The sequence below is a fragment of the Anabas testudineus genome, chromosome 12 (assembly GCF_900324465.2).
Source record: "Anabas testudineus chromosome 12, fAnaTes1.2, whole genome shotgun sequence".
In the NCBI taxonomy this organism is placed as follows: domain Eukaryota; kingdom Metazoa; phylum Chordata; class Actinopteri; order Anabantiformes; family Anabantidae; genus Anabas; species Anabas testudineus.
In genome coordinates this window covers 2,654,385-2,679,374 of record NC_046621.1, presented here as the reverse complement: position 1 = coordinate 2,679,374, position 24,990 = coordinate 2,654,385, and the positions used below count along the sequence as shown (strand labels likewise).

At 39.2% G+C, this 24,990-nt stretch overlaps 4 protein-coding genes across 6 annotated transcripts in view; 2 read left to right on the top strand and 2 right to left on the bottom strand.

The window, feature by feature from the left end:
• adamts6 (ADAM metallopeptidase with thrombospondin type 1 motif, 6) overlaps positions 1-3,714 on the bottom strand; it is a 53,711-nt gene extending 49,997 nt beyond the window's left edge. Inside the window, exons 1-3 of the mRNA XM_026353695.1 lie at positions 3,346-3,714; positions 1,690-2,097; positions 1,209-1,591 (exon numbers count right to left, since the gene is read on the bottom strand). Coding sequence (XP_026209480.1) covers positions 1,209-1,591; positions 1,690-1,789 — 483 coding nt within the window. The 5' untranslated portion in view covers positions 1,790-2,097; positions 3,346-3,714. The remainder of the gene's footprint in view (positions 1-1,208; positions 1,592-1,689; positions 2,098-3,345) is intronic.
• Positions 3,715-6,946: 3,232 nt separating this feature from the next.
• Positions 6,947-9,547, top strand: LOC113159139 (placenta associated 8). Of its 3 annotated transcripts, none has more exons than XM_026355681.1 (5): positions 6,947-7,146; positions 7,316-7,442; positions 7,555-7,679; positions 8,173-8,281; positions 8,392-9,547. In XM_026355681.1, the coding sequence occupies exons 2-4, from the start codon at positions 7,358-7,360 to the stop codon at positions 8,275-8,277; spliced, it is 315 nt and encodes a 104-aa protein (XP_026211466.1). In that variant the 5' UTR covers positions 6,947-7,146; positions 7,316-7,357; the 3' UTR covers positions 8,278-8,281; positions 8,392-9,547. The 3 variants fall into 3 exon arrangements, with proteins under 3 accessions (XP_026211466.1, XP_026211464.1, XP_026211463.1); XM_026355679.1 differs by having other exon boundaries at positions 6,948-7,146; positions 7,305-7,442; XM_026355678.1 differs by having other exon boundaries at positions 6,948-7,146; positions 7,294-7,442.
• A 456-nt stretch (positions 9,548-10,003) lies between these two features.
• Positions 10,004-14,048, bottom strand: cops4 (COP9 constitutive photomorphogenic homolog subunit 4 (Arabidopsis)). Its single transcript, XM_026356922.1, has 10 exons — positions 13,842-14,048; positions 13,173-13,252; positions 12,928-13,079; positions 12,706-12,809; positions 12,465-12,618; positions 12,142-12,292; positions 11,873-12,043; positions 11,572-11,687; positions 11,311-11,395; positions 10,004-10,572 (listed from the first exon to the last, which is right to left on the bottom strand). The coding sequence occupies exons 1-10, from the start codon at positions 13,913-13,915 to the stop codon at positions 10,439-10,441; spliced, it is 1,221 nt and encodes a 406-aa protein (XP_026212707.1). The 5' UTR covers positions 13,916-14,048; the 3' UTR covers positions 10,004-10,438.
• Positions 14,049-15,082: 1,034 nt separating this feature from the next.
• lin54 (lin-54 DREAM MuvB core complex component) lies at positions 15,083-24,315 on the top strand. Its single transcript, XM_026356337.1, has 14 exons — positions 15,083-15,186; positions 17,507-18,279; positions 19,270-19,381; positions 19,482-19,612; positions 19,794-19,949; positions 20,812-21,010; positions 21,121-21,194; positions 21,285-21,482; positions 21,581-21,672; positions 22,157-22,228; positions 22,462-22,564; positions 22,646-22,783; positions 22,871-23,073; positions 23,528-24,315. The coding sequence occupies exons 2-14, from the start codon at positions 17,536-17,538 to the stop codon at positions 23,727-23,729; spliced, it is 2,424 nt and encodes an 807-aa protein (XP_026212122.1). The 5' UTR covers positions 15,083-15,186; positions 17,507-17,535; the 3' UTR covers positions 23,730-24,315.
• The last annotated feature ends 675 nt before the right edge of the window (positions 24,316-24,990 follow it).

Sequence of the window (24,990 nt, the reverse complement as noted above, 5' to 3'; positions counted from 1 at the left end):
AAACACATGAGCATTTACCGAGCAGAGAAAGAACTGCATAAATGTGATAACATCAAGGATTTGGGAGTGAATTTTTATTTATGTAAGTGCAATAATGAACAGCTGGAGAACTCCTTTAAATGACTAATTTATATACTAATGTAATCTCTTCTAGTCGAGGATCATATTTTAGCGCATACAATGCATCAGTCACTAATCTGCAGATAAATTTAAAAGCTCCAAGCCAATTACATCAAGACTAACATTAAAAGTTTGCTCTCGGCTGTTTAACACCCCCCCTTGGGGAGCAAAAACTAAGAAAACACAGCAATTAACCAGATATCACACTAGCAAAGAGAAACATTTTCAATTTGGGGTTTTAATAGTGTGTGATGTCAAGGTCTCAAAGTGCCCAGACAGCTGATTACATTAAAGTACAGACACAGTTTTGTCCATTTTTGGTGCTGTCAGAAAAAAAGGGGCGAACACTAATTCAATTTATGATGCTCGGGGTAGGTCCTGCCAACACATTTGGCTACATGTTTTCTCAACGTGATTACATTTGCCAATAAGAAGCGGGGTCTTTTTCTTTCCTTCTTCAGAGTTATTCTGAAACGAGGAGGGATAACAGCTATTGAACTTTCTTCCAATGTCTTGATTAGAAAAGAGAAATTGGACAGCCACACAGTCTGTGGATAAAAGCCCGACAGCTAAAAGCTTAGACAGGATAATTAGATGGCTTGTTAGCCTTTTTCAGTTTTGTTTTTGAATAGAACACTTCAAAACGGAGCAATATCTAACACTTTCACCGTTAAACGCTGTATTTTACAGGTCACAAAAAAAGGATCAACAAGAGAAATGGGATCTCCACTGCAGGAGCTTTTAAAATGAGAGAACAACGTGATATTTAGTGCACAAAAGCTTCGCTGCTTATCACTCACAGATCACTGGGAGATGGTGTGATGTTTCTGCATGAGCATCACCTCACTTCAAGCTGCCTGCAGACTCGGCGTGCCAAGTGGAAAGAGGCCAAGATTCTGTTAAGTAAACTACAATTGGTCTAATCCCTTGTGCACTGGCTCTGAAGGATTGGCTGACATGAGAGCAGCACAAGCGAGGTATATGTTCTGACGTTAGTATTGAGGTTTGTTTGAGGTGAACTCTTTGTGGCTCATAAGGAAGTGAATAGAGTCTGAGCTGGTCACTTTTAATAATGATAAAATACTCACCAGGCCTTTGCAGGTGCTGAGGGCCACTCGGGTCGTGCTTTGCTGATTATGCAAAAATCCAACATAGTGACAATTGTCGACCATGTTGTGACGCCACTCCACCCCTTCTGTGCCCCAATACTCCACTGTGAAATGTTTTGACACCAGGTGGGGGTTGAGTGTCAGGTTTAAGTGAAAGTGCTTTCCGTAGGCTGACAGTCTGTAGAAAACCCGGGACTCTGGAGGGTTTGGGTCTAAGGCAGGTCCCATTAAGGGGTCCACTGCGCCCCGTCTCCGTCGGCCCGGCCGGTGGTGCTTCACAGTGTAGCTCAGGAACTCTCCGTTCTCATCCACCTGCACCGGGACAGTCAACTGGTAGTGCTGCAGGTAGGACAGGAACTCCTCTTTTATAGGAAAAAGAAAAGATAGAAGAAGAGAGGATGATGTGATAATGAACAAACTTTAGCTACTACATCTTTCTGTCCACCTGTCTACATCATACCTTGAGAATTGTGCGAAAGTTTGTTGGCGCTTTGAAATTCAGAAGCAGCCATCACCACCAGGCTCAGTGTCCAAGTCAGTGTCTTCCACAAAATTTCCATAATTCAGGGCAAGGTGTGACATGGGGTGGGGGTAGAGGGTGCTACAGACAGGTTAAAAGCACACAGTCGGTCCAGTGCCACACCATAACAAGTCCATGGTTTGTCTCCTTCACTTCAAAGTTCTTGCTGTGCTCATCCGGGTTTCAGATTTCTCCTGGAGGCGAACACTTCCACATCTCACTGGCCTCTGAATTCATGTCAGCAGCTCACAGAAAAAACATAATCCATCAGACACAGCCACTCTCAGGTGTAACTCCAGACAGGCAGCTCTATATTGGGAACTTGTCTTGACCGATCCATCTGCATTCCTGTGGAGGAAATTAAACCGGAGCTCAGATGATCTTTTATCTCCTGGATTATTGGTGGAACTACAGCGGAAACTGTCTATGAATTGATTTGTTGACTGACAGAAAAATCAACTGATCCAGATTTTTATAAAGCACAAATCTCAAAACCTCTTTGTGTCCAACCGTGAAGATTTGCTGTTGTTCTCTATTTTTTAATATCTCTGGTTAAAACTTTTTTCTGACCATTTCTTCACCTTTGGACAATGATGATGACAATTAGGACTAAACCTACAAACTATTTCAAACTATTTCAACACTTCAAAATCTAAAGAACCCAAACTTCACAACAACAGGCAGCAAACACATTTAGAGAAATCAGCAATCACCATCAGCTAATCATTATTGAATTAGCCTCATTATTGCAGCTTTAATTGATATGATCATGAGTTGTGGCTCCATTGTGTGGTAACAGCACTAATTTACCTTGTCCTGTCTTGTTAATTGAATACCTATCTCCCGGAGATGACAGCTTAATGGGCTTGAAATACAAGGCAAGATGTTGCACTGAAAGTGTCATAAAACATTTTAAGACATGCAAACTTCCACACGGTGCAGACTAGTCGCCATAGGATTTCTGCCGCTCGTGGTTTTACTCACTGGTTTTACGCACACCGCTTTAAGCAAACATCGGCGCGTCCAAGTGGTGGAAGGATGATGCCCAGGGAAAAGTGAACAAACTCCTGGTGACAGCCTTTGGAAACGAGGACTCCTGTGTGTGTTTCTTCTGCTCTGGAGCTCCAGCGGTCCAGACAGCGCTGCCTACTTGGCCACTCTGACCCAGACAGTTGGCAGCCGGCCCGTGTGCATTACACCGGTACCTCAAATACAACCCTGATGGAGCGTCGGCAACTCAAAATAAACCCTGGTTTTGTCGCAGAAATCCGTGCACCACACTCTGTCTGGAAGTTCTGTGGATATGTTTGAGCTGCTAAAGAAGACTACAGACCTGTAACTGTTCACAATGTACACCGTGCAAATGGAGATAGATGCGTAAATGTTTCCAAAACTACACTTTTTTCCATGCACATGCCCCCAAGACACTGTCTGAACTCGCGGAGTGCAGAAATATGAGCAGCACAACCGGCTAAATACTGATTTGTAAAGGCTGTTTGCCTGGTAGGATTTAAATGCTCACACGAATCTGCCGTGACAAAGCTGCCTCAAAGACACCGTCCTATTCTCAACAGACGGGTGTTAGGAGATAGTTACCACGCTCATCTTCATTGTCAGCTCCGGTTCAACTGTGCAGGAAGAGCTCAGGACAAAAGACTCTAAAGTTCTGCACCCAGAACTCCTCTGCGCTCCTCTTCTCATCTCCTTTTGGACTCTTCCATCCTCTGAAACTGCAGCGGGATTCTCCCCTTCAGCCCAGCAGCAGTATCTCAGACCAGACACAGTCAGTGCTGGGTTTCTTCCAGCAGGAGAAGGGTGTATTTCCAACCTATCTGTCGTCTTTAGAAACCACACTTTGTGTTCTTGGTGGTGGCTCAGACAGTTCGTGGAGGGTGCAGAGTGTTCTGCCACCTCACAAACCGCCACTGCAGACTTGCCTTGCAGAAAAGTGCATGCAGACACCAGCAGGAGTTGGCCTGGAGCTGCTCCTCCTCACTGCTTTGCAGAGACCGGGTATGTCCCAGTCCCGGACAGCTTCAAATTGGCAGCTTTTTCATGGGGGGTGACGTCAGTGCAGATGTGCCGTTCTTCCATCATCTGTGCGCATGTCTATCAGTGCTGCCCTGAAACAACACTTCAACCCCAACAGCTGAAGAAGCAGAAATGCTCTGCTGCAGGTAAAGAGCTAGAAGTAAAACATCAGCAAAAGTAAAAGTGAACAGAGTAATGTATGTTATAGGATTCTATGAGTACATCAGTTGAATGTTGGTGCATCTCATTTAAGTGATTTATAGATGCACAACTTAACAAATCAGAATTTATTACATTCTGTAATAATAATATGAATCTGTAAAGTAACTAGATACTACGACTGGGACATAAATGTGCTGTAAAAACCTTCAATATTTAAGTACACGAGCCCAGACACCTATCAGTATCTTAAATTTGTACTGAACTGTTGTACCTGAGTAAATATATTTAGTTACTTTCCAGCCTATATACTTTACTCCTGAAATATGAGGTAGGGGTTCAACTTTCCTTTACTTGAGTAAGAGTTACTATACTTCACTATAAAAATAAAAAATGTAACTAAGTACATTCACTCAACTACTGTACCTAAGTATAAATCTGAAGTATTTGTTCTTAGAAAAATGATTATTTCCATAATTAAACTCTATTTTCATAATTGAATATCAGTTGGACAAATCAGTATTGTAAAGGAGTCACTCCTGGATAGTTCTTCCTATCAAGATAATAAAACGATTCCATAATGAAAATAATATTTAGCTGTAGCCATAATTATTACAATTAATGGTTAAAAACTAACTCAACTAACAACAAACAGAGAAAATGCCATTGTCACAATTCAACATTTTAATAGGGTGTGTGGTTAAAATTTACCTTGTATAAGTCTTAATTTATGCAATAAGATAACACCTATTCATCTCCTGAAGATGAATAAATAAATAAATAAATAAATACATATATTAAATAAATAATGCATAATTAATAATATTAGAATCACAAACCTCTGACTCTGGCAAGAGGAAGGGGGTCACCAGGAAGAGGGGGGCCATTTGACATAGTTCCAACTCTTAATAAAAGATCAGTATACATCACACACACCATGTGGTGGAAAAAACAGCTTCTTAAAGATCTTTAACTTGTGAGTATGTTTATATCAAAGTGATGGTGATGAGGTTTGAAAGTTTACTGTATTTTAATAGTATTTAATAGTATTTTAAAGTATTTTAATAGTATTTTAAAGTATTTTAATAGGGTTTTAATAGTATTTTAAAGTATTTTAGTGTCTGTTGCAGCTGTTGTATCGTGCTGTTTTTCAGCCTTCATCTATCTTTAATCTGTCGGAAATTAGAAATCATGCTTATTCCCGAGTTGCACTTACAGCTGCTCATTATGTAGGAACCTGTGTTATTACAGTCAGGTTGTCATGACACACTCTCCTACTCATAGTTTATGGGAAGCAGCGCCACCGTGTGTGTGAAAGGAGAATCGGTTTAAAAGTCCCTGAAGGTTTATGTGCTTCAAAAAAATAGTTTCATCAAACTACACGTTATTAGGCGTGTGTACTGTGCCCTCTCAGATGACCTGTTCTCTAAAATATATTACGCTGCTATGACTGAGGACAGGGTGTGTCAGCTGGACCATAAAGACGTACGTTTACAGCTCTGATAATACGGAAACACAATGAACATGTCTCTTCCACCTTTGGTCAGTGGTGGTAAAAATAGTACTACTGTGTAGAAATACTCCATTCAAAGTGTGTGTGTGTGTATTTTCAGCAACCTTTACTTTAAGGTAAAGCTACCCATGTTATTAATACTGTATATTTCAGATGCTAACACAGAGTTCAGCCGTCTACCTGGACGGACTCAATGTGAAGGGATTTTCTTGTGTGAATATTCTCAGTTCACAGAAAACCTGGTTCAGGGAGCACGAGGCTTCACTTTCAGACCTGCACTGAGCACCACAGAGTCCAGACCTTAACCCTACTCAGAATCTTTGAGGTGTCCTGGAGAAAACGTTAAGGTGGTTTGACCCCATCATCAATATCAAATCTTCACCTGGAATCAAAGCAAAAGGCGGTTGATGAAATATTCGAGCAGGAGAGGCTAACTCGACGCTCCCTGGACCTCGAGAGCCACAGCCCTGCGTGTTTTCCCACCATTCCTGCACTTACAGCTTCCGATTGGCTGAACACACCTGATCCAGGTAATCAGCAGCAGCTCGGGAAGGAACAAGCAGGGCTGTGGCTCTCGAGGGTCAGGGTATTACAATATTACATATTGTATATTATCCATTATCTGTGAAGCTTATCCTGTTCAGGTTGAAGCCAAACCACAACCAGTGTTATCTCCTTTACCATTAAATGATTATTACTGATACTACATGATATATGTAATGTATTAACAGCATTTACATGCTGTAGCTGGCAGAGATAAGGGGGTGGGGGGGTGGCTACTCTATTCACTACTGTATGGTTTAATCTACCCCACAATCCATGAATGTGTCCGTACATTTACTCAAGTGCTGTTCACTTGAATATTTAAAGCTGCTTTATATAAAAGACTATTTGTTCCTATGTGTATTTCTACTACAGCAGTAAAATATCATATAACACTACAACAATGACAGTGACCAATATCCTGCATGATGAGTACTTTTACCTTTGGTACTTTACATAAATATTTATTAGATTTTCACTAAAGTAAAAGTACTTTAACTTATATTGGAATACTTCTATAACAAGGCATAATTTTTATATGTTCATTTCAAATTAGTACATGTAACTGTAGCTGTAAAATAATCCATTGGATTAAAAAGTACCTTTTCCCTGAGAGAAATCAACAGAACATGTTCTGCTTTTCGTTTCTCGTTTCTGTTCCATAACCATTATCTCCTTTAGCTGCTGTTTACACAGCCTGTTAATCTAAATTCTTTGTGTTATTATCATGTATTGATGCACAAATAATTCAAAACACTATTCTAATTTTATTTCATACGGGAGGAATATAAATATAAATATAAATATAATCATGACTTTCTGTTCAACTTTCTGTAAATGTGGTGTTTGTTTAAATACTCCACAGGTCACACCTGCATCTAAAATATGTTAAAATATGTCGTGCACTTCCTAAACTCAGAAGAGGAAGGACTGTCATCGGGTTCAGGAATATTGCAGCACTGGGAGCTGGGTGTGGATATGTTCAGGTGAATCCTTTTCCGGGAATGTTTCCATGTCATAAAGCAGTGATAACCAACATTAGTCACCTGCTTCTTATCAGTTATAAAGACCTGCGTCAGCTCCCGGTCTCAGTCTGCTGCGCTGGAGCCTCCTTTGTCGGTTTCACCATCCTTCAACTCTCCAACCACCTGGTAAGATTTACCTCGAAACGAGAACAACTAGAGTAGTTGTTCCCAGCTGATTGTGTTGTTTCCGTTTTGTTGATTCAAAAGATGAAGTATGTTATCTCTGCAGAGGGGGAAATGTAAAGTGACAAACCTTTTTTTTTTTACCCACAGAGAAACTCTTTAGAAACTCTTTAGAAACTCTTTAGAAACTCTTTAGAAACTCTTTAGTCTCATCATGGCTGTCACAAACCAACCAGGTTCCTTTCCACCCTCTGACTTCCAGACCGGCCTGTGTGACTGCTGCGATGATATTGGGACCTGTAAGAACTCCTCTTGTGTTTGTTTTATGTAAACAGGGTAAAAACTATATTTGCATACAAGCTGCAAAATGTATTTCCACTGTTAAACATGTACAATCTCCCTCCTCTTCAGGCTGCTTTGGATTGTGGTGCTACCCATGTCTGGGCTGCTCCATCGCCAGTGCTATGGACGAGTGCTGCCTGTGTGGCTTGGGCATGCCCATCCGTGCCGTCTACAGGACCAAATACAACATCAATGTAAACATCATTTCCAACCTTTTGTGCTACTCTAAGAGCTACTCAGATCTTTTGCATGTGAAACTACTACTACACAAGTATTACCACCAAAATTCAGCAGATAAATGTCAACTGAGACTGATATGTTGTTATTTCAGATGTTATTATCCTGATGACTGATGTTTAGGAAGCTTTTTGGTTTCATGCTGTGAAACTAGTTTTTCACTTTTTATAAAACGTAGCTGCTTTTTTTTTTTTTTTAATAATGGGTCAAAGGAAGTGTTTAATCTTTCAAGGACAGGTAAGCTAAGATAAAAATAATAAACATTGAAACAGTGCTCTAGTCGTTCCTCCACGTGTTCATACTGGACAATTAGAGATCTCATCTCGATTATCTCAGCTGCTAATTAGCAAATGTTATCATGTAACTAGATTAAACTCAGATGGTGAACAATAACCCATCGACAGACGTCCTGTTTGATGTTTATGTTTAATTGTGTGGTTGTATTTTCAGGGGTCGCTGTGTAATGATTTTCTGGTCACCTCGTGCTGTCGACTCTGTGCCACCTGCCAGCTGAAGAGAGACATTATACGCAGGAAGCAGCAAGGCCTTTTCTGATTGGGTAAGCGTCTTGTAATGACTCCGAACTTCAAATGCAGAAGCAAACTTTATATATGACATGATCACAAAGTGCTTGTTAGGTTTATGTTTTTTTTATTTTTCTGTCTCTAGATGCTGAGTGACACCAGACAGGCTGTAACTCTGCTCAGCTGCTGTGACTTTTGTAGAAGCAGCATTCTTTTTACTCATAAAGACATTAAATTATGAAGTGGTTTATAGTATAATTTTCTAATTACCTAAAAAGTCTTGTGATTTTTTTGTATCCGTTATAATCCTGTAAGGGAATTGATATTTACGTCTTTCAGCCAGTTAAACATTACTTTGCGGGGACACACCTTGAGAATCAGGAACAGCGTGATGATTTACAGCCGGGGTCCTAAAATCTACTTTTTATGTGTGTTATCGTGAGCTGTGTCCAGGCTGTGGAGAAGACTGCTGTTGACTTAAACTGCACAACACCACCATTAGTTTGACTGTTGACTGACATGAACACGGCTTGTATTCATATTCCAAACATCTGAATTGTGCGGTGAAGCCACTGTTTGAATTTCAACTACTGCTGCATATTATTATGGGCACAAACTACACGCGAGCAGCGTTTGTAATGTTTGGTTGTTTTTTTTTAAAGTTTACTTTGAATAAAAACATTTTAATTTGAATAGTAGAGGCTGTGGCCCTTGTTGTCATTTCCATATTTGATACTCTGACATGGTGACTAACTGGTTGAACCTGTTTGTTGTTTTAATTTTACACTAACTTTATTTTTTCATTATCCAATACTGATTTTTTTTTCTCAATTAATCCATAAAGTTGAGAGAGAGAAGAATAAAATGGTCATTTTTGAGAAACTGAAAATGTTTCCAGTTGCAGATAATTCTTCTGATGATCATTGTAGCTGTAATGGTCTGTGTTGATCTTTAATGTTTTAAGGTTTTGTCATCGTGCACTTTAAGCATTCAACAATTTGTTCTGCTTTTGATCTTCATCATTTCCAGTCTTCAAGACTATTTGTATAAATAACATTTACTTTTATTGGATGTGGCAGCACAACTTTTGTATATCATATTGTTTTTCAGATGAACTAGATAGATTGAGTTGCACTGTAATGAGGTAAAACAACGTAAGCGCTGTGATATTATACCTAAACCAAACATTTGAATTTCAACTACTGCTGGATATAATGTGCATAAACTAAACATAAGCAGAGTTTGGAATGATTTTTATTTTTAAGTGTAATTTGAATTAAACCATTTTAATTTGAATAGTAGAGGCAGGTCCTTGTTTTCATTTCCATATTTGATACTTGACACGGCCTAATAACTGGTTGAACCTGTTTTTATTTTACATTCACACTTTATTTTATTTTGCCCTTAAGGTAAGGCAATTTGTATAATTGACACATTATTATATTATAATATAATTGGATGTGGCAGCACAACTTTTGAATATCATATTCTTTATCAGATGAACAAGAGTTGCACTGCAATAAGGTAAAACAACTTAAGCGCTGGGATATTTTGCCAGTTACTTTTAATACTTTAGTCCATGTGCTAAACTAAAATTATTTATAAATCTGACTTTCACAGGAAGATTTGCATTTAAATAATAATTAGCCCGTTTTGCGTGTGTCCTCTGAAATCAACTCTGCAAAAGCTGCAGAAAATCAATCTAAGAAAGTTGAATAAAAATTGAACAGTTCAATGAAGCAACTGAAGAAAACAGATTCAAATGACACATGGTGCTGAACGGTTTCCCTCAGCTTTGAATTTAATTGTCTTTGTTGAAAGATCATACTGTACGTGTGGACCAAGAGCAGGATGCAATAAATCAAGATGTTGCCGGGTCATTAAGTTAAAAACAGGAAAAAATGCTGGAATGCAAAAGCTTAATCAGACCGGGTGTTTGTATCTTTTCACTTATTTCTATGACATGACACCTATCGTTACACCTCTCAGTGATCTGTCAGACACAGATCTAAAATACAGAGAAACATTGAACTATTTTCTCATGAGCAAACAACGCTCTTAGAAAATTTAGCAAAAAGAGAAACAACTCTCTTCCATCGGTGAAACTCAAGTGTGGTGGTGTTGAACAGGAAGACAGAACAAGAGCTGAGAAAGCAGTGGATTGTTTTTTTTTTGGGGAGGAGTGGGGATGTTTACTGGGTCATCTGGGCTTCCATAGCTTGTGCAGCCCACTCTGGAGCAGCCTGACGGATCTTTTCAAGAAGGTTGTTGACTTGGAAACACAGAGACTGGATCTGTTTGTCCCAGGTAGGTAGGGGTTCACGAGCTGCCAGAGATTAAAGAAAACAAACAAAAAAAAACAGAGAAGATCAGAAACACAAGCATAAAACACATTTCTATTTAATGACATTTGAACATGTGTTTCCATTTAATAATCAGTTTGCCTGCTCCGTCATAGCACTGTGCCTGTCATTAGAAAGGAAACATGCCCATTGATAATCCTGAGGGAAGAGACCGCCCCCTACTGGCTGCAGATAATTAGTTTACTAAGTAAAATATCACATTAACATAGAAATGAGAACATTATATGGAAAAAGTTTAGTATCCAAAGTTTTGTCAATTCATAAATCAATTATCCACCAGGTTGTGTTGTATTGTATAAATGTATGAAACATAACAAGATGTTTGTGTCTGTGCTTGTGGTACACCAAACTAAAACTAACGCAGTCTCAGCCAACACTCCTGCAATAATTTCTTCATAATTAAGCTATTTTACAGGTTTTTTTTACTACATTATCCTTTTTATTAAAAAATATAAAACTTCACATCCTTAATTGAAATCAGTGTAGAAGTCCCTTTGGCAGAGGTTACAGCTCAGGCTGTGGATATATTGTCTGTTTACCAATGCGTAGGCACAGATAACAGCAGCACCACCTGCGTCACAAAAGCAATACGCTTTGCTAACACAAAGTGTTAACAGTAAGTATATCCTCAGCCTGTGAAGTGTCCTTTCTCAGGTTGCTGAACAAGAAATGTAAAAAACCCACTGGCTCTCATTACTCACTCTCAAAATGTACAATTCCATCTATCTGATCGATGAAGCCATTCATGCGTCCTTCAGTGATCATCTGAGAAGCAATCTTCTCAGCCTAAAGACAAAAACAGGAACTAAGAACTCCAAATACAATTTAGGAAACCAACCTCTACACAAACAACATTTGTAAATTGAGAGCACAGATGTGAACAAGTAGAATTTCTTTACTCATACAGCAGAAAATTTGTTTGGATGCTATTATTTAATTTGATAATTTAACCCATGTCTCACCTTTGCTGGAGGAATTTCTAACAGCGCTCCTAGTTCTTCAAATGTAATGTTGTTGTACAGTTTACTAGCAGACAGGAGGTTGTGTTCAATCACAGCTCTGTCAAGAATGCTGGAGCCTGCAACAGAACACGTTAATTAACATCAACTGTTTTTGTTTTGTTTCAGACACAATGGGCCTCATACAAGAACATTTTCATATTTCTGTTTTGAATTTGCAGATTCTGTGAAGCTTGTTCAAAGTCGGACGCATCACCAACCAAACAACTTATCAAACTGTGTGAAGCCCGTTGTCTCCACTCACCATCTGCTGTGGTGGCCTTTTGGTGAGGCATCAGCATGGCAGCAAACTCCTGCAGCTGGTTTCCTCTGATGATACGATCCAGGTACATCTTCTCAAGGATACCATAGGCAGCCAGCTGCTGACAACGTTCATCCTTAAAGAGGGTGGCCAACATACGAGAGCGCTGCTGGCCTAAAAAAAAAAGCACATACAATATTTTTGTATGAAACACGTACGAGTTAGAAGTTTGTCATATACTTTTTTCTTAAAACACATAGTTTTGGTGGTACCTGCAGAGGCCAGTATGGTGCAGTTGAGGGCGTGTTTCAGTGCCTCCAGACGTTCACTCTCATGTACAATTGACTTATACGACAGTTCATTGTATCGTTGTGCAGCTTCAATAAACTTCCTTCTAAAGTCTAGTACTCTTGCATAGCAAACCTAAGAAGAAAAAACAACATGAAACATTTATCTACGCAACTACAGATGTTATTTACGGCAACTTTCCAATAATATCCTATTTAATGTCCTTTTTAAAAGCACTTTGATATCTATCAGCTGCAAAAGTAGCAATAATGCAGCCACAATCTGTGGCCATGTAGGTCTTATGTACCTTATAGTGTATCTGCAACTGTTCATTCGACGACTCATTCTGTAGCAACGAAGCTCTGTTGATGTAGGCCTCTGCCTGTACTGGATCATCATCTTCTAAATAAAGACGGGCAATTTTGAGGTACGTATCCAACTTATAGTCGACATTGTACTGCCTGAGGAGGGAACAAAAGGGTATTTAGAGGTGTATAAATGTCACAGACATTAAATATCAAGTATTAATCTGCCAATAGCTTACTTACTTCTGTCCTGTTTCTAGAGGAATACCAACTAAAACCTGTGCAGCGTTTCTCCAGTCCCCCTCCTTTTCATAAATGGTTGCTAAGTGCTGTCTGATTGAAGCTACCTACAGACATTTGACAAGACAATAATTTAATTATACATTTCAGTATTTGCACTTAAGTTGTCTGACTGAATGATTGACAGGTCCTGTTGGGGCTCGGAGAGAGTATGAGGGCTTTTACCTGCTCCTCGAATGAGATAACCCTTGGCTGAATCTTTTCCAAAGTGAAGTGATACACAGCTTTAGCTGTGGCGTCAGGCAGGTTGGGTAGATGTGTGCAGAAATCAGTGAGCAGCTGTCTTGAGATGACAAGGCTGACATTTTCATTGACCACTGTAGAACATGGTAAGATAAACTGTTAACATCCAAATGTACTCAGCGTGTAGAAAATGCTGATAACATGAAAGAAAAGCAGGCTTAGCATACTTGCTTCAACAAAGGCCTTTAAAGATTCCAGCTGGTCTGCATCTGTGAACTGAATGGCCTTCTCCAAAATCTGTCGATACCTATAAAGGATTTTACAGGTTTCCAGGTTTACTATTAAATAACATATCCATTCATTATTTTACTGTGTTTTTTTAGATACCGGTACAGATGCTAATTCAGAATACTTGTATAGACAAAAATTTAAACTTAGCTAAGATCTTAACCTTTAAATGTTGAAGTGTTTAAGCCGAGAATATGATAACTAACACAAGTTCAAACTGTGTTAAAACTTAAAACTACGTTCACTGTATCCTGCACCTGTGTATCTTAGCTGCATACAACAGTTAGCTAACTAGCTAAAGCAATATGAAAACACCCACAGGAAGCTGACGACATGGTTTGCATTGCAGCTTTTATATCTAATGACATTGATTTTACAGTTTTTACTAATATTTGTAACGTTGTAATTAAAGTGACTTGGCAAAGACGTTAACGTTAACCTCTCTGAATGTCTGGCTAATGTAGCTAGGTGGCTAATGCTAGCTTAGCTAGACATGTCACAGCTATGCCATTGCTAGCTCCTCTAGCCACCATACCTACATTTCCATTAACGTTAGCATTTTGCTATTGTTAGCAAGTAATATGCTTTTTATAATTAGTGTTACATACTTGGCGGCAAGATCTTTATGAGATCCACTGGAGTTCATCAGCTGTGCAAGCTCCTGCCTCATTTCGGTCGCCATTGTCGCCTGCGAGGTGTCAACAACAGCGAGTTCCTCCTCCAAGAGGGGATCGAGCCCAGCGGTCTGTTTGTGTCCCGCGGAGCTCGGTCGGTCCTCCAACCGAGAGAACCCGGCTGCAGCCAATATGGCGGACATCAACCGAGGAGGGCAACCGTAGACAGGAAGTCACATGACCCCACTCTACTTTAATTCATAGTATTTAATAAAAACATTGAGGAAAACTTAAGTACTAAAGTTAAATAAGAGGCACAAAACAAAATTAGCATAAGTGGGATAAGTATGCAAAGTCAATAGACAAGTACTCAATCACAAGTCGAAGTACCGCCTCTAAAAAAAATCCACTCAATAATAATAATGCGGTGTAATTACTAGATAATTCTGTTTTATATTGAGAATATAACTATAAATAATGAGTAACTAAGGCTCCCATATACATTTTGAGGTGTGACAAGTACATTTCAGAACATTTCCCCCTGAATTGCAGTGGCATATATTTAGCTTACTACAGTAGTAGTAGTCCTAATAAATATATATGGTCACTTACAACCTCTGAAAATTACAAATAAATTAGAAAAGTTCCGATTAATGTTGGATGAATATTTGACATCTTGAATAATTTTTGGATAATGAAAAAAACTGTCTCTAAAGCATTGTTGATAAATACAAAACATTACCAAAACACATTGTGAATTAGTCAGTTGGATGATCTAAAAAAACTGTACAGTGATAGGTGTGGTTTATGTAGATAGCCTGGCCAAAACATTAAAAACACACTTCAGTATGACTCCCCCATTCTCAATGGCCGCAAAATAGGCATAAAGTAGAATAAAGTAGAATTTTCATAAAAAAAACGAGAAATTAGAACCTTCTAAAAGTAGAATTAATGGCAGAGCTGCTGTGTAGGAAGGAAAGTTAGTTTGTGGAGTGACTGGATAAATATTACTGCACAATGTAAGCCTGAAACCATGTGCATGTAATTAGCAATGAGGATGTTGTAATGTTATATAATTACTGCACATAACAATCTAAAACTTAGGATTAATCTGTTTATTATAAAAGTGCAGATATAATAAAAAAAGATAAACAAAGATTTATTCCGTGTTGTGTCTGTTCTGTGTCTTTAACTGTTACGTATGAGTGACGTCGTACGCGGAGGGCGTGGCCGACTTGTGAAATGTCAGGGAGTAATGGCGCTCGGCGCGGTATTTTGAACAATCGCCTTTTCCTTTCCTTGTTTTATCTGGAAACGTTATCCAGCGTAAACACATCGGGTAAGCTTGACTACATGTTGACCCACTCTCGGGTTCACTACACTGCATTCGGCAGAAAGCCACACACTTGGGAATGTGTTTAATGTAGAGATATAATGTTGTGCTAGCTAGCTCGGGTTAGCAACCTCAGCAAGTTTGCTAGTACAGTTGTCCTGCCTGTGGGCTTCATGATGATGCTAGTGCTGTTTATGATTACGATGGTGGAGGGTGGACACCAATAAAGACAGCAATCAGGCTGTTTCCTGCAATTAATTGTGTTATTCTGTGTGCCGAGACAAAGTTCGGTGTGTTTTAGCTTACAATTTAATAGCATGCAAATCACGTGAACCATCTCTGCAAAGTCTCTCTGCAAATGAAAAGCAAAAGTAGCTGGAAATTGAATGTTGAGAGTTGTTTTGATGCGCGATATTTGCTCTGGGTACTGTCAAAAATGATGAGTACAAGTCAGCAGATACTTTTTCTGTAAGCTGGCTCCATGTTGCTTAGCTATTACTCTCCTATTGCGTAAGTTGATCTCTTTAGGAACTGGTTTTGTATGTTGGCTATTAAAAATAGGACCTGCTTGACGTTTATGTAAAAATATTATATCATTTAGAAATGGCTAGGCCATGCTAACTGGAATCACAGCTGGCTATCCATGCTGTTAGATAAACCTATAGTTTTGATTGTAATAAATGCATCACCGGGTTAAAATGGTCTTATTAATCCGAGTCTTCATAATCTAAAGTGACAGGAGGAATCTCAACAAATAGCATTGTTTACGTTGTCACACTGTGCTAGAAGAGTTTGTTACCTGCTAATAGCACACTGATACTAGGAAGTATTTTCCTTAGCAGTGGTGTAACTGTTGTATTTTGTGCTGAACTGTTGCGGTTGAGTGTCCCAGCTTCATGTAAAAAGTATTAAATGATTATCTCATCCTTCATAGCTTAGTGTTAGCCGGGGAGCTAACTGAGTTGATGACGAGGGAAAAATGGCGGATCTTTCGAAATCCAACCCCGGCCTGAAATAGTAACGCAGCCAGCAAACAGGTCGTCGCCTTTTCTCACTCTTTTCTCCAACCGGGGCCACTTGTGAGAATGTTTTTGCATAAATTCGTGCAGCTCAGCCCCAGTTTCTCTTGGTTGATTTCATTAAGGGACGTGAGAACTGTCAGAGCATTCGTCCGTGTGTCTGTTACGGGGTGGGAAGGGTTCATATGTGCGTTTCGGTGGATTAATGTTGAGTAGAGAGCAGCAGGACAAAGATACGCCTGAGATGATCGGTGCGGCCTAGTTAACCCAGCATCAGCTGTCAGCTTGTGTCAAAATGACTCCAGCTCACGAACACCTGTATTCCATAGCTCTCAAGTGACTCCTGCAACTAATGTACAGGTGTGAAACTGGGCATTTTACTGGATCCACGGCTAGCTGGTTAGCTTTACCTGCTTTTCTTGTTTGTTTATTTTTTCCTGCAGAACCTATTGCAAATAGATCAGTAGCATTATTGGCTAACAGTGTGTATAAATGAAATGCATAGAGCTAATAGAAGAATGACAGATACTTTCCTTTTTATGCAATTAATTAAGTTAACTTTAATGAACATGTCATGTGAATCTTTGTGGCCACTTTATTAGGTACACCAGCAAACTCAAATATAATGAAATGGAACAGTTTTTCCATAAAGTCTAAATTTTAGATCCTGCCATCTTTAAATGTTTGACACTTAAATTATATGTTTCAGCATTTAGGTAAATTAAAATAGACCTGTTAAATTAGGGAGTTCAGTGTTGGCACAACATGTGTCTATGTCAGGCAGTAATTTGAAGTACAGTTCATAACATAATTACACAGTTCTGATAACTTTCTCTTTATTTATTAATATATATTGTAACCATATGTAAATGTAGTTCATTCCATTAGTGGACAAACTACACAGTGGTGACAAATGTGTCAAAACATATTTTTTAAACATAGTTGGTGATTGTGTTATCCTTTGTAATTTTGTCCCATTTTTATGTAAATGAGAAGGCAAACAAACATTAAAACACTTTTTCAGTACATCGGCATCTTTAACTATGACTCAAGTAATAAACATATAATAGAATTTTTACATTTTCACTTTTCAACAATGCCAACAAACACTAAACACTCTGAATTCATGGGATGGCTGTTGAATTAAACTATATTATAATACAGAGTTGTACCTAAATAAGTGATTAAATGAGTGCATTGTGTGCACCGATAATATATGAAAATACTCCAGGTCATTTAGCTACAGTTGATATTTTTCAGTGTTTCAATTATTTTAATATGTTTTTTTTTATTTTTTTTTTTTTTAGGATTAACAGCGGGCTGAGACTTCACAATCATGGATGTGGTGTCACCAGAGCTCAACAGCCTCCTTCCTGATGAGATCATGGATACTGAGGCCATAGAGGACGTCCCTCATTCACATTCCGGCACCACTGCAACCCAGTCGGAGCCCAGTGGTGATACATCAGTCCCAATGGAAACAGATACGCCCCTGGCCACTGAAAATTTGACCCTGTCTTCAGAAGCTACAGAACACACCCAGGCTGTTAGCATCTCCACAGACTCCATGCTCAGCATCAGCTCCAGAAGTCAGATTCCAATCTCAATTTCCAGCACATCATCACCTCCTCTTACCCTAAAGCCGGTCCTGGCTACTTCCGTAGCCACCACCAAAACTACAGATAGCGTGACGGGGACTAGTGTTACTACAAGTGGGTTACAGAAGCTCACCGCTCCTTTTACCATCTCTCCCGCAAATCACCAGATCATACTCAACAAAGTGGCCTCATCTCAAGCTACAGAAGCAGCAAAGTCTTCAGGTACTCCACCCCAGGTCATCAAACAGGAAGGACAAAAACTGTTGGTTACAGCAATAGGAAAGTCCGGACAGCCTATAGTGCTGCAATTACCACACACAGGCAGCAAACCTGGTGTTTCACAGACTTCAGGAGACGCAAAGTCTCCAGCTCCACAGTTTAAAGTTGTTGCGATTGGTGGGAGGTCAGAGCTGAAACCATTGATGGGAAGTGCTGGCAACCAGGTGACCACATTACAGGCCCAGCAGCTGAAAACTGTACAGGTAACACTGATTGTTTTGTGTTGTGCAATATTTAATATTTTAGATGCTTGATAATTTTTCTACAAATGGATGCAAAATATACTAATTACTGCTTTTCTACGTACTATTTCTTAGATTTAAACCATTATAATAAAAATATGATTGACTTTTCAAGCAACATTAACTTGAGCTTTGTTGCTATTAAACAGTTGATTGTGAAAAACACAATCTCAGCTTGCAGCTTCAGTAGAGTAGGTACTTAAGAAAGTCAGAAAGTCTGTTTACAATGCTAAAATGTGAGTCAGTGTCCTTCTATATCATTAACCCGTTTAAATTAATCTGGATCTGGTAAAACAGTGTGTCTAGTTTTATCTTGCCGGACCTTTGATATTTCATTTAATCTGTTTACAACTGTTAGTAAGTCGAGTAGGTTGGAGAAAGTCAAACCACATGTGAATTACAATAATATGGATTTATTTAGTTATATAAAAAGTAAATTCAATAATCCCTTGATTAGTGCTAAATTAGTTTGTTTTGTTTGTTGAGGCAGTTCCTTGTTGTTTTAGTAGATCTGCATAAGAATTAATCATTTGGTGTATTATTTTTCATATTACTAATATTATTCTGGGTTATAATCTCTTTAACTCCTAGATATTAATCTCAGTGTTGACTGAAAGAATACATGGTATAAATCAGGGGTGGTTCTTGAGAGCCACTGTTCTGCTTATGCTCCAACTATCCCTGTCTTGTCACTGCTTATTACCTGGATCAGGTGTGTTCAGCCAATCAGAAGCTGTAAGTTGGGCTACACTTATATAAGCCAACAACCCGATTTAAGGTATCCAAGACAGTGCTGTGAGATGAAATCAACTAAGAAACAAAATTACAGTCATGGTGTCTTTTCATCATCGCAATCAAGGGTTTATTGGGTAGATTAAAAAACAAATGAACATATATTTAAAATTCTGAGATTAAATTGTAAATGTGTGATTTAATTCATGATCTTCACAGATCGCGAAGAAAACACCAGTATCCTCGGCTGCTCCAATCAAGTTTATCATCACAAAAACTGTCAACAGCAAAGGCCTCAGTCCTCAGGCTTCAGTTCCTCCTGTTATTGCAGGTAGGTTTATTTAAATAATTTCTGTCAGCTAGCTTTTCTCCCATTTGTTTCTTATTCCGCTGTAACTAATCAACCTTATTTCAAATCCATGTGTTCCCAGGACGAGTCCTGACGCAGAGTTCCCCGGTGATGCCTCAGAGGACTATTAGTCTCTCAGAGACTCACAATACTAGTATACAAAGCATCCCTGGAAAAAAGATCGCTATCTCACCACTTAAGACTCCCAGCAAGGTAACAGTTTCTTACTGATTCTTAACTTCCCAACAGCTGATTCTTTTTCTCTTTTTGTTAGATGATTTTAATAATATACTTGTGTGGTTTTGCAGTTTGTATTGTACTAATCAATATTTCAAGAGGTGCAGACTTAATATTAGATTAGATGACTTCACACTGCACTCTTTGGCTCTGCCAGGTGACCGTGGTATCTGTGGCTTCCCCGACCTCCAACGCCTCTCAGAAGTCAGTAGCGCTGCCTGTCAATGTAGCACTCGGTCAGCAGATCCTCACAGTCCAGCAGTCCACATCCGCGTCTCCGGTCAAGTTGGCCACCAGCCAGACCACAGCACAGGTGAGATAAGAACTGGTGACAGTTTATCAGCTGGAACTTCTCCTGCTCCAGTTGTATGCAAAAAAAAAAGCAAGTCACTTTGGATAAAGGCGTCTGCCAAATGACTACATGTAAATGTTTTGAGGCTTCACACTACAAAGATAACTTATAATTTGGTGGTTGCTTTAGTTTTTTTGTTTGGTTTATTTCCTTTTGTCAATTATTTTGAGACAGTTTTTAAGATAAAAAATAAAGTAATTTAATAATTTGTTTTATTAATTAAAATAAAAATATTTTTACAAAAGAGAAGTGCTGATTTATTTATCTAAACATTGTTTAGATTGTTCAGTTGTTTATGATAATTCAGGATTGATGATGTGTTCATATGAGCATAAGAATGTGGAACAAAACTGTTCTGGCGTCTGGTTGTTTTGGTAAATGGTAAATGAAAGGAGTCAGAGCAGGTTGTACCCAGCGTGTGAAAGGTCTGCTGTAATTTTTTTCCCCTGCTCATCTCTTGTATAACTGTGTAGTTATACAAGTCCAGAATAGTGGACAGGTTGTTATCAGTGATCTCCTCTGCAGCCCTGACTCTGCTTGTCTTGTTTAGTGGCTGAACCAAACCAGACCGTGATGACAGACTTTATTCTACTCTACTGTTATTGAGACCAGACATTCTTCTGTATCATGTTGCTGCTACTACAAATGGCCATTGTTGCTCTTCAGCATCCATAATAAAAGACAGAAAAGAACAGTTTTGCACTCTGGACTTGATTTAAATGTAAATGTGTTACAGTGTGCCTTGAAGTGTTTTTAATTTGTCTCATAAATCATAATCTTTGTCTTAAAACCTTGTCTCATGCTTTAATCTGCATATTTTCAGAATATTAAACCAGGGCAGTCTGTGGCTGTGGGAGGAGTTGGTAGCTCCCAATTCAAGACCATCATCCCATTGCCCCAGCCGAATGTGCAGCAGATTCAGGTTCCAGGAAGCAGGTTCCACTACGTCCGCCTTGTCACAGCAACAACAGCGAGCAGCACAGGACAGCCCAGTGGTCCCAGCACCAGCTCCATACAGACAGGTGACGCATGTACAGGCTTTATCACAGTTGTGGTTATCTGGTTGTGTTATTTCCAAAAGGCACACGTGGGAACTTCTGTGTGGCAACTTATGATGTTTGATATCCCACAGCTAAACCTATGGTGGTCAGCACAGGAGCAGTGAGGATGTCGGTCCCCATCGTTCCAGCACAGACCATAAAACAGGTAACTTTTCTTTTTCTTAGCTGTTTAATATTTACTTCTGTGAAGTGTCCCCTGAGCTGCATTCATTGGATTATATTATGTTCCCTGTAGGTGGCACCTAAGCCCTTAACATCAGCAGCACAAGTAGTAACCACCACTCAGACCCAGCAACGCCTGATCATGCCTGCAACTCCACTACCCCAGATCCAGCCCAACTTCACCAACCTGCCTCCAGGCACCGTCCTGGCACCAGCTCCCGGAGGCGGGAATGTGGGCTATGCAGTCGTGCCAGCACAATATGTCACACAGGTTAGTGGTGTTTCTAGCGTGGTGTGTTAATTGTTTTATTAATTTTTATGCGGCTGTTTTATTTTATGCGCATTTCTGTTGCGCTGTGTTTTCTGCAGCTCCAGCAGTCACCATTTGTGACCCTCGCCAGCAGCTCTGGTTTCCCTGCAGCCACTGGTATCCAGACTCAGGCTAGATTGCCTCTTAATGGGTAAGAAAGAACATTATTTGACTTAAGTGCAACTTTTTGGGTCCAGATTTAAAGTGATGCAGCTGTTGACCTTTGTTGCTTTTCCTTCTTTAAAGTTGGTTTGGTGTGATTGTGCCCTAATGGGTAAAAGAACTTATAACCTGTAAGGTCCCTTGTACAAATTACAATTAGGAAAAATGTGTCATAAAGGCAAACATAGGAAGGGCTGGCTCTACAAAATGTTATACTGTGTTGCAGTAAATGCATGTTAACAAACCCAGTGCATGCCTGTCAGTTACTTGTGTTTTTCTTTCTTTATGTTATATATTGTATTTTATATAAAGGTTATATAATAACATCTGGTCTCTCTCTAAGTAAAAGAAAATTAAATTGTATTTACAAAAGTATTATACAATAAAACTCAACTTACTTAAGATAGGGTTAGATTAAGTAATTAATTGTCCTTAGATTTTAATTCTCCTCTAATATTGTTCTTGGCTCACAGCTTGTCAACATCAGAAACAACTTCAAGACCAAGGAAACCATGCAACTGCACCAAGTCACAGTGTCTCAAATTGTAAGTATGACAGACCGCGAAGAAGCTGTTTTTATGTTAGTCTGAATGACTTAGAGTTTTAGACTGTTAGTAAAACACAACATGTAATTTAAGTATTCCTATATATGCTTTGGAAACTGTCAAAGGCTTTTTTTACGACTTCTGTTTGTCTTTGTGGAGCACTAAGGTGTAAGCTGCTAACTCACACTCTTATTCAGGCAGTTTTATTGAGAACCCTGTCGTTCTTCCTCTAGATACTGCGACTGCTTTGCAAATGGAGAGTTCTGCAATAATTGCAACTGCAATAATTGCTTCAATAACCTGGAGCATGAAACAGAACGTCTCAAAGCTATAAAGGTAACATGAAAGTCCACATTGACTGTTAACGGACAGAGTTCATGTCAGATGGATGAATCAAGGTGAAAATGTGTTTTACAGACGTGTCTGGACCGGAATCCAGAAGCCTTCAAACCTAAAATTGGTAAAGGCAAAGAAGGAGAGTCAGACCGGCGACACAGTAAAGGCTGCAACTGCAAACGATCAGGCTGCCTGAAGAACTACTGCGAGTGCTACGAGGTGGGTTTACAGAAGATGTTAAGTGTAAATTTATTTTATTATTTCTCACCTCGTATTGACTAAATAATCTGATCTTTCATCCTGAAGGCAAAAATAATGTGCTCGTCCATTTGTAAATGTATCGGCTGCAAGAACTTTGAGGAGAGCCCGGAGAGGAAAACGCTCATGCACTTAGCTGATGCAGCAGAAGTGAGAGTACAGCAGCAGACTGCAGCCAAAACCAAGCTGTCGTCACAAATCTCAGACCTGCTCATGCGGACGACACCTGTTATTTCAAGTGGAGGCGGGAGGTACTGTAACGCTTCTCAATGAGTTCGAGGATCATTGTTGATCATTTCCAGTATTTTTATTATAGACAAAATTGTTTATGAGAAACATTTTCCACAGGCTTTTTTCTGTTATTTTTATGTCAGTGAGATGCAATTGAAACTGTAGTAGTCACTTCAGAAATTAATCTCTTTGCACTCCGTTTCCGGCACTATAAGAGAGATTTTAGACTTTTAAATGAGTAACTAAAAAGGAAAAAAAAAAGTCAGGAAGCTGCAATTTCTGTCTCTAAACATTTAAAATCTTTGTCAAATCAAAATTCTAAAATTAATCACAGTTAGTGGAGAAGTCGCATTACTCAGCTGCTGCATGTAAACACAGATTTCCAGTAACCAGTTTCTTAAGGGCATGTAAACTTGTTCCATAATTACTTGAGTATTCTGGTGTTTCTAAGGCTCTGTTTTCACTTCCCTGCAGGCTGCCATATACGTTTGTTACAAAGGAGGTGCTTGAAGCAACGTGCGAGTGTCTACTGGAACAGGCCAAAAAAGCAGAACAGACTCATCAGCCTCAGGCTGAAGCAGAGAGGATGATCCTCGAGGAGTTCGGACACTGCCTCATGAGGATAATCAGCTCCGCGGGGAAAGCTAAAGCAGACTCTGCCTCAGTCAGCTGCTAAGCAGAGAACTCTGGCTTTCTCCGCCCTCTGACACGCCTCAGCTGTGGGGGTCAAGAGGCATTGATTACTCTGTGCTCTGTCTCGGACCCCTGGAGTTTCTCTCCAGCAGGGAGACAGGTTAACAATAGCCTGAAAGTAGTCAGACTCCCCTGCCTTGGCCAGACTAAGGCTAGCTGGAACAATAGACTTGGAACAGTTGTTTGCACTGTTCACCTCCTCTAACTGAAGGACAAATGGATGCAGCAAACTCTGCCGCTGATGGATCTGCCTTCAAAACTGTTATCACACTCACTCCCCTGACTGTGATAAACAGAAATGACTGAGCAAGGTAGTGATCAACAGGATTTTAAATGTTTGTTCACTTTATTTTCTCTATCAGATCTGTTTTCTCCAAACTTCTGTTCTTCCATTTTTATTCTATTTTTAGTTTATTCTTTCCCATTTTGAGATTTTTGAAAAAGGAAATGCCTGTAATTTTTATGTAATCAGTATATTTGTCCTTACAATAGACAAACAGAACATGTATCTTCTTTTTTTTTTATTTATTTTGACAAGTATTAGTAATCATTGTGAGCACTAATATTGTGTGGCTTCTATTGCTGCAAACTGTTAATTATTAACCACGGCTAGGCTCAATTGTTTCAAAGAAAATGAGTAGTAGAAGCAATTTTAGGTTTTAACCTAGATGCAAATGGATGGTGAATGCACACACATAATGCATTATGCACACTCAAATACACACAGACAGAGCACTGCTATGAAATGTCGGAAAATGGCTAGACTGGTGGAGGTGCACATTTCTTCTGGTGCTGTTTTCTGTTTTATTAGTCAAATGCTTACTGTATATTAAAATATCATTAATTGAAAAAGAATTGAGACCTGTTAAGTGATGTTCCTGACACTTGTTCACAACCATAGGCGGACAGTTTAACAGTTTAAATAACATAATCCGTCCAGGGTCTGATGTGGAGGACTTACTGGCATAATTTAAGGCACCACTATACTACATCTGCTTCTAACAGTTCAAATCGGAGCTTCAGGGGGGTTTTATTTAGTTTCCAATCAGTCTATACTTTACCCTCTCCATTACAAACATATTCAGACCTTAACCGTGACACTTGTGTGCTTTAATTATCTTGAGATGTGTCTAGAACTTGACTCCATCTCTGGCAAATTAAATGAAAGTTGCACAATTTACATTAAGTCTAACAACCTCTCTGTAGACCCCCCACAATAATATTTGCTCTGAGTGTTCCTAGGA

Coding starts and splice junctions, on each gene's coding strand:
- cops4 (XM_026356922.1), bottom strand. CDS start 13,915: ATGGCGACCGAAATGAGGCAGGAGCTTGCACAGCTGATGAACTCCAGT. Junction 12,810..12,927: donor TTATCTCATTCGAGGAGCAG/GTAAAAGCCCTC, acceptor AAATGTCTGTAG/GTAGCTTCAATCAGACAGCA. Junction 12,619..12,705: donor CCTCTAGAAACAGGACAGAA/GTAAGTAAGCTA, acceptor TTCCCTCCTCAG/GCAGTACAATGTCGACTATA.
- LOC113159139 (XM_026355681.1), top strand. CDS start 7,358: ATGGCTGTCACAAACCAACCAGGTTCCTTTCCACCCTCTGACTTCCAG. Junction 7,443..7,554: donor CTGCGATGATATTGGGACCT/GTAAGAACTCCT, acceptor CCTCCTCTTCAG/GCTGCTTTGGATTGTGGTGC. Junction 7,680..8,172: donor GGACCAAATACAACATCAAT/GTAAACATCATT, acceptor TTGTATTTTCAG/GGGTCGCTGTGTAATGATTT.
- lin54 (XM_026356337.1), top strand. CDS start 17,536: ATGGATGTGGTGTCACCAGAGCTCAACAGCCTCCTTCCTGATGAGATC. Junction 19,382..19,481: donor AGTTCCTCCTGTTATTGCAG/GTAGGTTTATTT, acceptor ATGTGTTCCCAG/GACGAGTCCTGACGCAGAGT. Junction 22,784..22,870: donor ACTACTGCGAGTGCTACGAG/GTGGGTTTACAG, acceptor TTCATCCTGAAG/GCAAAAATAATGTGCTCGTC.